This window comes from Mastigoproctus giganteus, chromosome 7, assembly GCF_048544385.1.
Source record: "Mastigoproctus giganteus isolate SK-2022 chromosome 7, ASM4854438v1, whole genome shotgun sequence".
Lineage (NCBI taxonomy): Eukaryota > Metazoa > Arthropoda > Arachnida > Uropygi > Thelyphonidae > Mastigoproctus > Mastigoproctus giganteus.
Window position 1 is genome coordinate 70037420 of NC_143581.1, and position 18132 is coordinate 70055551.

At 33.6% G+C, this 18132-nt stretch overlaps 1 protein-coding gene across 2 annotated transcripts in view; it reads left to right on the plus strand.

Annotated features, from left to right (window-relative positions):
* Positions 1-18132, plus strand: part of LOC150082986 (protein kinase C, brain isozyme-like) — a 567705-nt gene that overhangs the window by 535868 nt on the left and 13705 nt on the right. Inside the window, exon 16 of one of the 2 annotated variants that reach the window (XM_090377717.1) lies at positions 4880-5420. The exons of the other annotated variant lie outside the window; for it this stretch is intronic. Coding sequence (XP_090233843.1) covers positions 4880-5041 — 162 coding nt within the window. The 3' untranslated portion in view covers positions 5042-5420. Of the gene's footprint in view, positions 1-4879; positions 5421-18132 lie in introns of those variants that run through there. 2 annotated transcript variants of the gene reach the window in all.

Genomic DNA, 18132 nt, shown 5'->3' on the forward strand with positions numbered 1-18132 from the left:
AATGCCCTTCTCTCTACTTGAAAAATTCCGATAAATCCTAAAACACCCGTGTGCCTTTCTTGCCACCTACTTACACTGCATGTTGACCTTCATGTCTTTATGTGTCGTGATTAGCAGTCTTTCTTATTCTAGACATCCAGAATAAGAAAGACTGCTAATTCCTGACCTTTAAATCTATAAACTACTCGCGGGTTTTAGTTTAGCCCACGCTAGCATTCGGTCCGGATCCCTTTGAAGCAGTATAGCCTGGTTCTTCCTTAACCATCCATACAACCTTTAAATCATCAGCAAACTTTAACAGCCTCCTCTGCATTCTCTGATCAATCTCATTTATAATGACAAAAACAAGAAGTTCAACTGTGATCCCTTGGTGTCCCCACATGCTGCTCCACTCTACTCTGAAGAATATTCACTTATGACTACCCTCTACCAGTTGTTCAACCAACCAACCCATCCTCAATCCACTGATTGATTTTCTCTGTTATCTCGACCTGCTCTGGTTTACAATAACCTCTCATGAAGAACTATCAAAAGCCTTACTAAATCCAGATATTTAATATCAAAGTTAAATGCGAATCAAAACTGCTTTTTAACCTCGTTACAATTATTTTTCAGATTTGTCAGGCAAGATCTTTCCTTCAGGAAAGACAGAACTATTGGATACAACAAATGCTAGATGCAGCAGAAAAATGTTTTCACTTGCTGACAATATGAAATAGGAAACAATGGAAATCTAATTGGGATTTTTCCATGGTACTTCTAACTAGGGAACACTACTGACACGCGCTATTCAATAAAAAGAAAACTCACCGTTATTATTTTTAACCTAATGTTTAAAAGAAAACTTGGGCATCATCGCTACCTTTGCATTGTTACAACGTACAGTTAAAAGAAGTGCACTATAAGAAGTGCACTTGACTTCTTATAGTGGGAAACAGGTCCTATGTGACAGTGTATCGATTTCACCACTTGTACTCGTTTGGAGATATGGGTTCGAGTCCCGTCACAAACTGGAGAAATTTCTAAAGGCCTCTTCAATAGGGCTGTAGTTAGACGATCTCAGGTGGAAGGAATCGTTTTCCCCGTGACTAATTCCGCGATTTTCAGCTCGCACAACATGTAATTCGGCCCGTGAACACACTTGTGCAAACATAATACACAATGGCACAACATGGTTTCTGCCCTCGTGGGTAGCACAGTTGGTATAATCACCGTCCTCCCCATACTGGGTGGAAAAGACCCGAGTTCGAATGCCGTCAATAACGCGAAGAATTGTTATGCGTCTTTTTCACAACGTGATTGAGTTAGTCGGTCTCAGGTGGGGTAGCATGATATTTTTTTTTCTCCAGAAACTCGAGTTTTTCGTCCAGCAGAACAGCAAGTCGACCACAGAAAACACGCAATTTAGAGACATTTTATATATACAGCGCAATATGGTCTAAGTCGCTGATGCGCCTAAAACAACCAAGCAACAAAGACTAAGTTGTTACGAATCTAAAACCAGCTACAACAACAAGCAATAATATCACTTTTCCAGGGCTTCTCAGTTCATCCAAAACTACAGGAATAATAAAATGCAGACTGTTTATTTCATACTTGGATGAACAATCCAAGCATGAACTAAACAGTGTAGAGAATGTTCCTAGCAGTCTTGCTGTCTACTTACATATATGCCACCTTATGTCATGCACTCGATATTTCGGAAGGCTCTATCTTCGCAATCTTATTAGAAGAATCGATAGTCGCAGGAACATCAGTGGTCAAGAATCTTTTAATAACGAAAACTGCAATATTTATTCAAAAACATAAAAACAAGTATGACTTTTTGAAAAAAAAAAAACTGATAGAGAAAAAGAATGCCCTTTTTGAACTTTGCGTGTGGATTACTGAGGGACACAATTATCCAGATGCCAAAACCACTGTAGGCCAGTATGATTTAAATATTCTCAATGCGGCAGTGATTTTTCCGGCCAGCCGCACTGCAGATTAAATTGCTAGTTTGTTTTTAACTACTATTGTGAAGGAACGTATATTCCAAGAAATTTTGAATTATTTTAGTTTAATTTTTATTTAATTACTTTAATTCTTAGTTGCCTCATTAGATCGTAGCTATTGGGTTCTTCAAACAGGTTAACGAACCACTGCAAACAAATAAAAAAAATCTATACCACCTTTTCGCACGACTTATCTGTAACATCAGAAGAGGTATCCGATAGTATCGTACAGATAGTCACAATCCGCACCCATCGGAGCTCTTCGATACGACTGCAGGAAGAAGATAAACGGATGACAACTCTGCATGAAAAAGCCAAGAGAAGAACTGTTACTCTTTATGCATTAAAATGGTTTACCGTAAATTACCACGAATCGTTCAGAATATCATTCTAGCTAAACAGAAGTTAAATCCTGAAACGGTATTTTGAACGTTTCAAATTACTTTTAATTATGTAAGCACATTTAATTTTCTTGAAATACCCCTTATTGTTTCCCTCGTCTTTCCGTTCACTTTATGTAGTTCTCCAAAAGTTGTTTCGGAACCAATGCCAATTGAGCCATTCTAAAAGATTCACTCATTGTAATTATTCTAGAACTTTGTGAATTAAGTGTTTTCATACCGATTTCCCCACTCTGTTCTAATTTCGATTCGCATGTGATAGCAGGCAATTTCAAGAATTATCAGGGCACTGTTTTACCGTTTTAATCTTAATGAAAGAAGCTATTTAACGTTTTTTGAAAAACTGACAGTTTTTTTTTTATCTGTGATATTAAGTTAGGGCAGTGGTTTCGACCTTTTTTTAATAACGGCACCCCTAAGTAATTTATTTTATTTTGTGGCACCCCTACTCAATTTTCTGCCTGTTAGATTATCTTTGTGTATATATTATATATGCACCTAATATTAAAAAAAATGTTATATGATAGTTATTACAATAATATAACTGTAAACAAAATTACAATTCATAATGCAAATTATATATATAATTTTATTCTTTATATAGAGGTACTAAATAAACATCAATTATAGATCCCCACAAAATTAAAAAGATACTGTACACCTTTTTATAATGAAATAAATATATAAATTTAAAAAAAATAAGTTAAAATTTTAAGTTTAAAGTTACGTGGCACCACTGGAATGTTGTTGCGGCACCCTTGTTGAAACCACTGAGTTAGGGCATGCCGATAATTACCCCAATTACAGTTTCACTCTCAAGAATGAAGTAATAATTGAATATGCCATCCTTAATCCCAATGTAAATATATTGATGGCGTGATGTGGGAATTGAAACAAAACTGAATTTACATGGAACTGTTTAGAACATTGATTCCGGTCTATTTATTTACCTTCAAACTAAGAAACACATTTCCTTATTAAAATAACATTATTATTAGATAACAAAATGTTAGACGTATTTTATCCTCCAGCTCTAAAAAAAATTCAGCTGAAACCGTACTCTTGTTATCGCTCAAAAAAAAAAAAAAAAAATATATATATATATATATATTTAAATTTCTGGGCATTATTTGAATAATTTGTCACTTAAATTTATAAAAAAAATAACTCAACAGAATACTGCTAAAAATCGAATCGAGACAGGGTTGTAGTATATACAGAATAACATATTTCTATCTTATCCCCGTGGAATTAAACTTAATCTTTAACAGCTGACCCTTTCTCACTTTATAGAAGGGATTAAGTGAAAAACTCTTATAAATAAAATATACTCTATTGTCGCTTTCAATATTATGTATATACTGTGCATGATTATTGAAGTTGTAGCATTAGGTAAAAAAGGAAAACACGAAATCGTTTGTCCGTATAAATTCTTGAAAAGATACAGAACATACAAGGAACAGACTTCAAACTGTGTAATATATCTAAAATAACGTGTTCGCCATTAAGTGTGCATCTGGAAGGATGTTTTTTAACTTCGCGAAAACAAGAAGGGTGACCATGCCGAGTGCTGTGATATCTCCCGAAATATTCTTCAACCCGCGAAATCATGAGGCTTATGACCACTTTCAAAATTACTTTCCCCTTCGGTGTTCTTACGTTTCCAACCATTTATTACGGAGATATTAATGATATCGTTGTTCTCTACCTAGCGGTACACCTGTGGAAAGGACAGCTTCCGCAAAACTATTAAGACTCGATATTCTGAAGAAAGGTTACACATGTGACCAAAGATAAATTGGCCCCCATAAAAGCTGCCATTGCTTGGAAAATACGTTTTAAATAAGAAAAAAATGAGAACAGCACTTCTCGAAATGAATATGCGGCACATTATTTTATACAGAACCATTTCTTCGTGAATATTAATAATAGTAAGATGTTATTTTCGTGGCATGGTGCGCGGTAAAACGGAATGGAGAGCAAAATTAAGCACTAAGGCCCGCGTACAGTAAAATCTATATTCAATTTCTTAAAGGAATCGCTGATAACTCTCAGACATTTCTTGGTACTTCCTCTACCACTTCAGTATAAAATAGCATTACCTTACAACAAGAAACTGGGGACAGATTTTACTCCACGCAAGCTAAAATGCTTAATTTTATTTTCCATATTACATAGTTTCATGCTGCTATAAACCACATAAATATCATGTTTATATATGCATAATATAGAAATGCTTTAATACGACAATTTCTACAGCCAAACAAGATCACCTAAGATTTTTCGGACTCTGTTAATTCACCGGCAAGTTATAAGTACCCTGGTTTTCTTTATGAATTTTGACTTTAGTGTAGTTGCTGCTCTTTTGTTTAGTTTTTATTTCATTTTTTTTTTTTTTTTTTTTTTTTTTTTTGCCTCTCCAACCACTAGTAGTTTTTGGCTTCAATGTTTATTTGTGCTTTTGTTTGTTTTTTTCTTGCACAGAAAAATCCACGGTCTGGTGAAAATTTCGACCCCATCTTCACGAACGCCAAAATAGTCCTGACGCCGGCCGATTCGGTGGTCATCTCTAACATGACGGGCAGCGAGTTTGAAGGCTTCTCTTTTGTCAATCCCTACTATTCGCAATCGGCAGAAGACATTTAATTCATCTGTTCTATTACACGATGTTGAATTATGTGTGAGATTTGTATTTACAGCCCCCCATCCCTTTGCATGTATAGTGTTCAATTTCTCTGTGCATGCACACTTACTGGTGCAGCTAGGAGATTTTTAATATATTTTTGTACCTGAGTCTATAATTTTAGCACTTTCATTTGGCTGTATATAGACGTATATATGTGTTTGTAAGTGTTCATAACTTTCACTATAGTTGCGTTTTAGTGAAGTAAAAGAAGTTCCCACCTAATCTGTTAAAGCATTTAAATTTTCTTCTTTACCTAAAATGAACTCTACCTGTAGTGTTCCTATATAAAGGATCATAATTTACACCACTAGTTGAAAGGATATTCTAATTTATCTGTAACTGGTGATTATTTCTTACTAAATATTAACAGCAAAATTAAGAGCTACCTTGAACAAATTATTTTTATAATATCCGTTTGTATTAGAACTGAACGATGGATAAACACCTAGTGTTTTATTTTTGGATTAAAGATGAATTGTTGAAAAGAGAAATTATTACTAGCACTGAAGTAGTGCATGAATTTGATTTAAAGCTCAAACAGCTAATGTTTGAGCTGAAACTCGTTGAATATATTATTGAAAACTAGTAAACAGCCTTCGTAACTACTTTATTTTCGAAACAACGCACACTGTGGTTACTTTAATTTTTTTTTTTATCATACACTTACTTGTGATTTTTATCATAATTAAAAGAGCTATTTGGTTTCTGTCTAGTTCTGATTTTGATTCAAATAAAACAATAGAAAGTATATAATTCTTTGCTAAAAGAGAACTTATAATCTACAAAAATTTTTATATTAATGGTAATTGCTGTTAGGGACAACGCTGCACTTTATTCTTTGTACAGTGAATATCTTAGTGACCACTCCATGACAATTACTACGTACTTTTATTAAATAATTATATATATATATATACCTTTGCATGTATGTTGAGATATATTTTTATCTCTGTCAAAGAAGGAAAGACATCTCTTGATCTTCAGTAATTATATGTTAAAATTAAAATTCAGATCTCACATAAGCATTCATCAAATACTGAAATGATGTTCGGGAGGGGTGGGACTTTGAATGCTGAAGAGGAATAAAATGTAAAGGTTTTGGATTAAATATAAAAACATGGAAATGATGATAATTCACAACTATAGATAAGACAGGAGACGAATAGCAAAATTCAGACAAAACCTGACCACTTCTTTGGTCATTGAAGGAGAGGAATATGTAGCGACTGACGTGTTCTCGCACATGTTGATTATAAATAATAGAAGCGTATTTGAAATGCTATAGTTTAATGGACCTTTTCAAAAATATTGTTGGAAAGATCGTAACCGGTTATCGCAATTTAAAAATGAATGAATAAATATTTTTGGAGTTGTCTTACTATGTGCCTTTTGGGCTATGTTTGATGTTTACTCATGTCAATGTTCCCTTAAATACTTTTTTGATTTTTCTATTTAATATTTTGTGTTTGTGTTCTAGTATAACTAATGTATACTGGTGAGCATATAGACATTTAAACCATTTTCCAATCACTTTACTCACTATTTGTAACATTGAGATGGATTATTAAGTATTTTATAAGTATTTAAATCCTTCACCTCTGTGCCAAATGATATTAATGTTACTAAGCCCAAGTTTTATCGTTACTGAATTGTTACAATTCTCGTGGCGTAAGATTATAGATTAAAACTTTCATGAATGACTTTTACATGACAGATTTTATTCTGTAGTTAGTTATATGCGCACTTATTGGATAATTCAATTAGTTTCAGTTCGGTGTTAACACAACTTCTCGAGCTTAACCTTTCTATAAATACACGTGTAGGTAGTTTCGCATACGGATTCAATACAAAACTTCCCATATTTGTCATTTCGGGTTGGGCAGCTTTAGCCGGTGCTATTTTGTAAGTTTGGCATTATTACTGACGTAAGGCTCTGTTCAGCGTAAACTTCCCTATACAAGGAAAAGTTGAGTAAGTTTTGAATTACAGATAGATTTAAAGAAAACTGTAAATCAGGAACCTACAGCTTTTTAAAATAGATTTTTTAAATAGATTTGAAAAAAAAAAACTGTAAACGTAGAAGTGCTTATGGGCCAAACACATTTCGGAGACCTAGAAGACCACATAAATGGTTTTTGAAGTCACGAGCAGCTCTAGTGTGCAAACAGCTCATCAATGGCATTACCTACAGAAACATTAAATACTGGTATTTTCACGTACTTCACTTTGCGCAAAAATAGGCGATCTCATGGCCAGCAATACTGATGAAAGTTAGTAAGTATACATTATGAATTGTATTTAAATTTTATATTATGGTATCTCCTTTAATCTTAATACAGCAATTGAAGGCCAATCTTCCATCCAGGTAACATGATATACTTGATTATGAAGGTAGAACACTACTGTGCATGAATTAATTTAATTGAACGTCACTGCAGTTTTCTGACGTATTCCCCGCCCCATTTACATTTTTCGATTTCGGGTTTTACTGATGTTTATTTAGTTTATTATTTTTCCGTTTGTACGTCAGAAAGAGGCAACTGCCCTTCAATAAATTATTTATAATTCACGTAGAATAGTGCTCTACCTTTCATAATTAGTATGCCTTCTTTCAGTATCGCTATTTTTACTATTATGTTCGTGTAGATTTAACACTTGGTGTTAAACCTAAACTTGGTGGAGCTCACAACTAACATCTGAGGGCTGACAGTTTGACATGCCTGCTGTAGACAGTCCAAATCATATATATTGCTACCGTGAAGCCCAAGCAGTATAAACACTTACAACACAGAAAAGTTGGGGGGGGGGGGGAACACCCCACTTAAGGACTCCAACCGTAGTTTAATTTTGCTAATAATTTTTGAATAATAATAATAAGTTTACATAGCTTAATTTTATATTTGTATATTAAATAACCATGCGAAGAAGGGTAATTTCGGCCCAGATGTATCAGCAAACTAAAATACTTGCTATGGGACTTAATATGGTCTGTGGTAAATTATAACTAGCTTTCGCGATAGTTAGTAATAAAATAGCGATGACGGATTTGGTTTTTGGGACTCTCAGCGGAAATACTTTCTTAGGGCCCCCATTTGGTGTAAAAATGTAATTCCATTCACTACCCCAAGAAAAATCTCAATCGTACGTATCCATCATTAAATACAACGGTTTTCAAATGTGACCCCTACCCTTAATTTCGATAATGCACGTCTTCACGGGACAGGGTGTGTTGGGGAGGAGCAATGAAAATGCCTAAGCTAAAAGACAGGAAAGCGGCGTTACATGAAGTTTGGAAACCACTAGTTTATTTAATAAGAGTACAATTAATATTTTACATATACCCTCTCGCAAAACATAACCGATGTATTTAAATGAATTAATATTAAAAATACTCGCGCACTGCAAGGAGGACATTTCAATGTAAGAAATGCTCTGCATTCTAAACGGTAAATGACCTAAAGCTAATTTTTTCTAGTAAGTTTGATAAATGAAGTAGATTCATAAAGCAAATGTAAAATGTGTATTCAAAAGATTACTGAAATAGCTGACACTTTGAAATTAAAACTAAATAAAATTAAACCTACTTTCCTAGGTATGTTTTTATCTATACTTTTCCTTCGCAACCCTGTTCATCAATTCATCGTGACTTATATTTTCTTAACATATTCCAAATCTACAACAGGGAACTTTCTTTCAGTAATTCCATGCTTTGTTCTGATAAACTCTTTTTTTACTCTCCTCTGCAGTAACAAGAGTTTTTTTTTTTCAAATCTTCTTCATAATGAAATAGATACATTAAGAAACAAAGCACTTTTTTTTTCTTTTCCACTCCACTTTTTTAAAACTTTAATAATAATGTTATGTACTACGCAGTAAGTCCGCAATTTAAGGACTATATAGGATAAGGCGTGTCAGTTAAATTCCATTGATATTATGAAAATGTGCTCTACTATGAAATAAAATCATTGTTTACTTTCATTGAAGTTCCGATGACTCCATGTCAGTGAATATTTAACTGAGGGTTCTGTGCATGAAACCTTTGCTTTTTAAAACAAGCAATACTTGGTATGCTCATCAAGATGTTTAGTAACTGAAATAGGAAGATGTTCAGTTTGAATGTATTTACGTACATTATTGCATGGATGAATATAATATAATTCATTCTGCGACGACAATAAATTCTTTGTGAACATCGTCAGTAATATGGCTCTACTACTAAGTAGAAAAAGAAGCATTTTTAACGTTCAGCTCTTCAACCGCTCCTGGAATACTGTCCATATTCTATTTTAGCTTTCTTTGGAAAAACTCTAACACCTTGACTTTAATTAATGATTCGCATGGCATGATATTAAGAATGCTAACCCTAGTCTCACTCATAATTGGACATTCATGAGTTTGTTCTACTCGCCATGTTTTGAATCGATGCAAAACGTGTTTTGGGGCTTAAGAAATGAATATACAGACATAAAATTGGTAACAATGGCGAGCACGTTCTATTTATAAAAGGCCGAACAAATAACGCTGATGATAACAAGTAAAAATTTTATGCACGTTCCAGCTTGCACAATAACTTCTGTCCACACATTAACGTACCTAGCAGACGTGAAGTGAACAACCAAACTTTTTATTACCTGAAGAAAGTTAATATTTCCTAGTATATTTTTATGAATAGGAATTTTGACTACAAGTAAAACTATTTTAAGTTGTACAATTTAAAAAGATCAGCAATTAAGGGCTTTTATTTAAATAGTTTTTTATTGTAGTTGAGTCATTTATTATAATTACGTTACCTAAAAGATTAAACAATAAAAAAGTTATTTAATTTCTGATCAATGATTACAATTCTAGGAAATGGTGATAAGGTAATGTGTCGGTAAAATTGCTCCTGACTTGTTATTTTTTTGTTCGGTATATATTAAAGAATACAAATGCCATGCCAATCACTGATACTGTTTAATGTCAAGGAGCTATAGAAATTAAATGCACCGTCTGAAATTATGTTTATCTGCTGCATATCAATAACTGTAGCTAGACCAATAATCAGGATGGAAAGTAAAAAATAAATTTGAGTATATCGCTTCTAGCTGCTTTATTAACACAGTGAAACTTATTGAAATCGATGGCAATTTAAAAAGCCAATAACTAAATCTGACCCTGGACCAGAGTTGCATTTCCCATTGTTGAATTCAACAATTCCGTATTTCAACAAATGATGGGGGAAAACGCGCTTGTGGATTAAAAAAAATAAAGAATCAAATAACGTAAATCGTACTCTCAACATAAACAATATTCGTATTACACATAATAGCAGAATAATAACAATAAATATATGAATTTAACTGGAGTCCATCGTGACTGGCATTAGTCTTAAAAGAATTTTATATATGGTTATTTTGATAATTAAGCGGGTTTGTATGTATTGGGAGGGAAAAAATACTCAATTTAAATGTTCAGACGTTGTTGTCTTTAAATAATTCTAACCATAATAAATAATAATTCTTTTAAATAATTAATGAAGTTGACTGAGTCCTTCATGTCTAGGATTAGATCATTCCAAGAATCTGTATATGATTATTTTAATCATTAAACCACTATTTAAACAGCTTTGTATATATATATATTGGGGTGGGGGGCACTCAACTGCACTGTTGATGAGACGTGACTCTCAGTGCAAACTTTAAGATTACTAATGGTGAAATCAAGTTCCGAAGATGAGCATCACTTTTCTTATATACTCTTATTGTCTAGTTTAGGTACCATAAAGAGCGACATTAATAACAATACTTCTTTTCTAAGTGCATAAATTTAATGTTCTTTTGTTAAAGGTTTTTTTTTTTTTTTTTTTCTCAGCAAATGCTATTATATATAGTGGGCTGCATTTTGGAGTCAAAATTGCACTAAATGTAAATAAATTAATATTTTTCTGTTGTCTTAAAATTAAATCTCAATAGGAGAACTTGATGTGAAAATACATATTTTTGAAGTGATATTAATAGCTTGTGCATCCACCCACTTAAATTGTATTGCAAGCATCTTAAAAATAAATAAACAGCGATTACTACATATGATGATAACAACTTTGAAGATTTCTTGTAGTGAAAAAATTTATACAAAAAAATTCAATACATTATGCAAAATATAGAAAAAATCAGTTTCAAGTCCGCAAAAGACACCTATTCGTCATGGGTTTCATGAGGTCACCCTACAAAGTTATTGGTTAAAGTAGGCGGTCTCCAGGGTTTCTCCTATATGCCTGAGGTCACTCTAGAGATAATACGCTAGTTCCATCCATGCGCACTGCACTACCAAGACTTCTCCCTATATTAATGGTGGCTTTCTACATTTTGGGGCACCAAAAGTAGGCCAGATCAGCAGATTAATTTTTCCTTGACGCAATCATGTCAGAGTGCTGCCATCTATACGACACAAGAAGAACTATAAGTTTTTTGCATTTCTGTACGTCATTTCATATATTAGGTGTATATTTTCGCTACAATAAATGTTCAAAATTATTGGTCATCATCTGTAGTAACCCTGTCCCTGTAATTATATGTATATAAGTTTTTGTTTGTAAACTGGAAAAAGTTTCATAATGGCATCCTCGCTTTGTATCAAGAAACAAAAGTGGTTGAATGGGGCATTATAATGTTCTTGTTTATACTCCGGCAAGACCACCAGGTCAGTGGTGGTCTTGCCGGACAGTAAATCAATCAATCAATACAAATGTTAATCGTATTTAGTAGTCACGGGATTGAACCCCGGTCCTCTCAAAGAGCGTGTGCTATTGCACTCGTGCTCTTGACAACTCGGCTACGTCAGGTCTTCTTGTAGAGTGACATCTTTAAGAATATTGAGATTTAAAGAGAGTTAAAATAAATAATGACTGAATTTCAGTACTTGATCCTGGTTTTTATATATAATTTGCTTTTAGTGCCGCTCTGTGTAAAAATTACATTGTTGAAATATATTTCTTCAACCTGAAATGTTAAAATCTTTAACTTCTTAAAGATAACTTATTCTTCTGGTGTGTAACTGTACCTACATGGAAAAGATTGTTATGGGAATACTCAAAAACCAGAGCTAAAGAAAAAAGCGCCCATTCTTTAAAAGTTTTACTTACCTTCTATTGACAAGCCAGGTGTAATTCTGGTATTTTATACTAGATAGAACATCTGTCATTTCGTTTTTAAAAATAAAGTGCATAGTAAAGAATACTTTCTATTAGTAACCAGCATAAAATTAAAATAAATCCTGGACAAAACAATAGATAAGCGAATACTTTACTCGAATGTGACCATTGTGCCGTCCGTGTAGTTATCCACAAATCCATTCATAACGTACCGAGATTATATATACAGTATATATATATAAAACTATCGTGCGAAAATAAATGGAGCACTTTTAAATATAAATCAGAACTGAAAAACGCAAGTCCCTTGCTAACAAAAAAGTACGGTTGTCAATATCCGAATTACTTTATGGTGTAATTGATGAAGAGTAAGACTGTTTCTAGGTGTTCTTTTAACATCAGTGTTCTTCGTGACTTGCTCCGAATTCTGGACTATGCTGTGCACATTTAATTTTTTTTTATTATTATTTTATTTAAATGATGGTATTTTTTGGATTTCATCATTAACGCATAATTAGAATTAATCAACTTTTTTTTAATAATTAAGAAATAAAGAAGTGCTGAGAAAAGCATTACGCCACAGCCATCTGACACGAAACATTGTTAATTAATGGACCTTAAATCAGACTAGGGCTATTCACAACTTATGTAATGCAATGAAAGGAAATGGGGAGTCACACAAAATATACGACTGGGGAGATGAGGATGAGCAGTTGTAAGAATGTCTGGTAAGAGTAGAATGGTTAGAGGTCTCTAAGGTGTTGTTATTATATGTTTCAGAAAGTTAAAATACCGTCTTACTACTGTTGCGCTTAAACTACTGTTTCTTGCTTTGTTTTATCCGATTTGCATAAATGCAAATATGGCTAAATGCAAAATACTCAATCGGAATATCGATTAAATTCACAGCTCTCTCTCTCCGATAATTTTTAGTGTAATGTTCGACAACTAATTCTGGAGTTTGTTGTAATTGTGACCAACTCATCGGAGTCTGTTTATACTACGCATTTTTAAATATTTTGCCATGCAAGGTGTTTCTCGGATATATTAATATATCCGAGAAACCAATAAATACCCATAATACCCATAAAATTTTTCTTTTACCGGACACACTTTTTGTTTTATTCTGCAAAATTGGAATTTCCAACTATTTTAAATAGCAGTTTTGTTTTACTGGTCTGGATCACCTATCCATAAGATTTGTTGCAAAAAAAAAAAAAAAAAAAAAAGACAAGCACATAAAATGAACATTACATTTAAATATTTAAATTTATTTTATTAAGGTTCAAACGGTGATACCTTTAATATCATCTGCTGAACCTTGTATTTGCATGGTTTATGCAATTAAACATTTGAATTTACATTAAAAACCATTTTTGTCCTTTAATTTAAATAAATAAATTTTCTGTTTATACTCCGGGACGATCAAACGGTCAGAGGAGTTCACAAATACAGAGAATACAAAAAGAAACAGCACCGTACTTAGTAGTCACGGGCCTGAACCCCGATCATTCAAGGCACATGTACTTGTACACCCGCGTGCCTGACCACTCGGCTGCATGAAAACTTGTCGAAAAAAAGTTGATCGCAGCTAGGTAATAACTACAATAAGAATAAATTGTGAAATAGTGAACACTCCTCTTTGACAAGATATCTATTTACTGCCAAATAAAATAGATCTAACGTTGTTCTACAGTAATAGGTTGGCGTACTTGTAAAATCTTTCTGAGAATTACACGTATCTGTATCTGTAGTTGCTTTTTATGTCCAGAATTTGCTTTAATTCTAAGCTGGATTTTAACAGTGAGTATCCCTTAACATGTAATCATTTATAAATTAATTAGAAAGAGCGTTCTGTTAAAATAATGAATTTCCCGTTATTTATTTCCGTATAGAAACTCAGTGGACTTTTCATGCAGAATAGCCACTTTTTGCTTTAGTTTTGGCTTAGTCTCACTTTACACAAAGATGCTAGCTATTGTCTTGTACTTTGTATGTAATCTGAAAAGAGGCACAGTGTGCGCCCTTCCTTCACACATTCTTCTGTGAAGATTCATACCAACTACTTCTGGTCACTTTATCATTGTGAATTTTGAAAATAAATTTTTCTCTGGATTATATATGTTTATTATTTTGTATGTATATATTCTGTATAATTACACACATACACACACACTGTGTATATAATTTTTTTATTGTATCCAGGTTCATATTCGTTTACCTTGCAATACACGAATGTAAGGGAGGAAGCCTATTAAAATGAAATTCAATTCAGTAAACAGGAATACTCAGCTGCTTAACGTGAAGGACCAAAAGTAACTTCCAAATAGACGATGAGGTCTCCCCCGCGATACACACACAAATACACCTTTTTTCTCTCCGTCAGTGTGTCGAGCCATGTGACTTATGTTCAAATCCTTAAGGGTGAAAAATGTCTTTGTTAGATATCACACGACCAACAGAGGAGTATACTTTTTGTACTGTCGACCAACTGATAATTAGTTTTCCATGACGTTATTTAATGTTTTCACTATGGAAATAATATAACAGAGCGTACAGATCTCAACTGGAAAAAATATCAAGATGTTTACAAAAAAAAAAAAAAAAAAACAAAGACAAATAACGAATTCTAATTTAAATATATCAGAAAGAGAATCACAAGGAAAACTGAGAACACATAGTGTATATATCTCGACATATGCTTATTTAATGGTTTATTTTATGTACATACTATATTTATAAAAGTAAACTAAAGCATGAGAAGATTTAACGCACAATTTAATACTTACATATCTATTTTTTTTAAAAGGAAAACAATGAAGTTTGCTCTCACCCCTCCTTTCGATCTTAATCTCTGCGAATACTACTACGAAAATTTCAAAGCGACATCTTTTCAAACGGCATCCTCTTTCCTTATCCCATGTAGTCCAGCCGAGACTTATGAAAGTTGACACTTGAGCAACTTTCTTATGTTTATTTGATAAGCCCAATACAGTAAAATACGTCTCTCTTTTAATATAAGGAATGCATAAGGACGCAAATTAAAACACCCTCAAAGAACTGTTAAAAGTTTTTCACACTCTGAACTGGTGTACTATATGTAGCGGTTTGATGCCATTTGAGTACTATATAGTACTCAAACTAACTAAATGAGCTAGAAGGCAGATACAGGGGGTGAAATCAAAGATTTTACGAAGCAGAACGCTAATTAAATAACTATCTTATTCTTAATAATAAAATATGTATATGACATAACTGCGTGTGACGAGCTCAAATGGCATTCTGGTCCAATAATAGCCCTGGACGAGAGCAAAGGTGGGGATGAGGCTCCTGAAAAATTCCAGGATCTTTACATGAACATTACAAAATAGAAACAAACAACGGGTGTAACAGATTCCGCATATATTTCTCCTTGTTTTCTGACTTATTCTATCTCCGGGCGCAGATCGCTCCCCTCACCTGCGATTATCGAGAGGCTATTGTACCTGTCTTTGATTTTCAGGCGCGTTTTCAAATGTGTAAAGTGCCTACTATCTTTACCCCTGTCCGCACGTAATAACGCGACTCTGACTCCCGAGGAAGGAATTTCATGAAATATTATATCTTTATGTCCCATATTTCACTGAAATCAAGAGTTATCTAAATGGAATTACGTTTAGGAATTAGTCGATAAGGAAAAGTCAGAATGGCATCAAATTTTCATCGCGTGATTTTGGTCCCTGGAGAGATTTCAGAATGTAATTCCACAGCCCCCAGTTCACCCTCCCACTATGAAAACATTAATTTGATACTAGAGAGCTATTAAGTGCTCGGTAATTCCTATATTCTATTATATTATGAAACAACAGGGATTACCTTTATTTTAGATATAGGAAGCTTCTTTTCCAAACAACTCTCCTAGTCCAACGCGCTAATAAGTCTTTGGGAAGGCGATATCAATTTTACAAAACATGTGGGACATCTTCCCCACTGTGAGAACCGTAGTGTTCAGATCCCTCGGTCTCAACATTGAGCGCTCAAGACTTCTGTCTTCAAACACCATACCTCTGGCAGCAAGGAAACCATTAAGTGGATTGACATAAAATTAACTTTTGAAGGTCTAAACCGCTTAATAAATATGGACCGATTATTTTCTTCGGTCCTGTAGCTTGACATTAGAGTTAAATTTAGAGGTCTAAAAAGTTTAATGGATATGGAGAGATTATTCTCTACATTCCTTAAGTCGGACTAGAACTTTTCGGGGCGTCATGTTCACAGGAATAGAGCAACTCACAATTCTTGAAACATTAATATAAATTTGGAATAGAGCTTCTTCGATCCCTTACAAATTCCAAAATTTATTTAGAATATTCTTAGGAACGTGTGCATCAACTTTCATGTTAACTCATTTATCCTGTGAACCCATATCCCCCTAAGGAAACTGCTACATAAATACCAACGTATGACGGAGGTAATTGGGCCTCTGACAGCAGGACTCAAAAGGAAAAGAGAAAGTTAAATAAAAAAATAAATAAACTAGAACTCAAGCCTGAGATGTCACACCACTGTATCACAATGGAATACGTACACGCGAAGTTTCGGTAAACATTTCTTGAACAGTATAGAAGTTTTGATAACATCTAACAAATTATCAAAAAGGTTATTGTTAATTTTTGAATATGGGGATACTGATTCCGAATATGATCTTTCCATAACATCAATGGGGTTTGCCCAGAAATTAAAGAAAATTATACAATAATATTAGAACGGCATTTATTCATTTTCATTTAAGTTCTGTATAAAACAGAAGTATTAATCTTTGCTGCGAGTAAACAAAAACCTAAAAAATCACAAATTTAATGTAGTTAGGGAAGGACGTTACGTGGCTTTTTTCCATGAAGATTAGTTACTATATTTAATAACCGCTCTTATACCACGTGAAATAAATAATATACCGGTAGTTTATTAAGCTTATTCGCCCAAACCACTATACATATAAGGTGACGTTTCATGTATCTTACCCATCATCAGACCATTCTGTTAGGGGGTAGAAGCATAGTCTGATGATGGAAAAGGTACATGAAACGTCACCTTAAATGTACAGTGGTTTGGGCGATAAGCTTAATAAACTATATTATCAATTTTACGTGATATAAGAATGGCTTTTAAATATATAATTAAAATCACAAATTATAAAGCATAAACTTCGGATTAATAAAAGAAATTCTTAAATATACATTAGAACGTCTGTCTTTGGGGTTACTGCCCTCAGGGATCCGTTCTCGGTCCTGTTTGCTGGAACGTGGTCCTTGATGGGTGGCTGGTCAAAGAACATGAGCGTATTTCTAAACTTGCATATGTATACGATCTTGTTCTCATATATGGTAATTCCAGACTTGAATTGGAAGAACGTGGAAATGATGTGTTGCTTGACTTAAATACTTGGTGTGTAACCCACAAACTGGAGATTTCCGTAATGAAAACCAAACAAATGCTCTTTAAAGGCAACCTAAATTTAAAGAGACCACCAAACATAAGATTAAACGACCAAACTATTAAAATTGGCCGTACGTATAAATACCTTGGTATAATGATCGATGATTGGTTTCAGTTCGTAGCCCATGCAAAATATATACTCCAGAAAATAAAAATATTGACTGGAAAATTAATTAGAATTACAAGATGTGCCTGGGGCATTAAGTCTTTTACATTAAAAATGTATTATGGAAGCATATTTCTACCTAGAGTTTGCTATGCAGCAGGTGCATGGGGCACTAGTATTTGAAAATGCCTTGTAAAAAAGTATTTTGTGCAAGCTCAACGGTTCTTTTTATTAGCGACGTCAAGGGCATGTCGTACAATTTCGACATCAGCTCTCCAGGTACTAACAGGCAAACTGCCCATTCAGTTTGAAATAATACTTAACTACCTACAGTATTATAG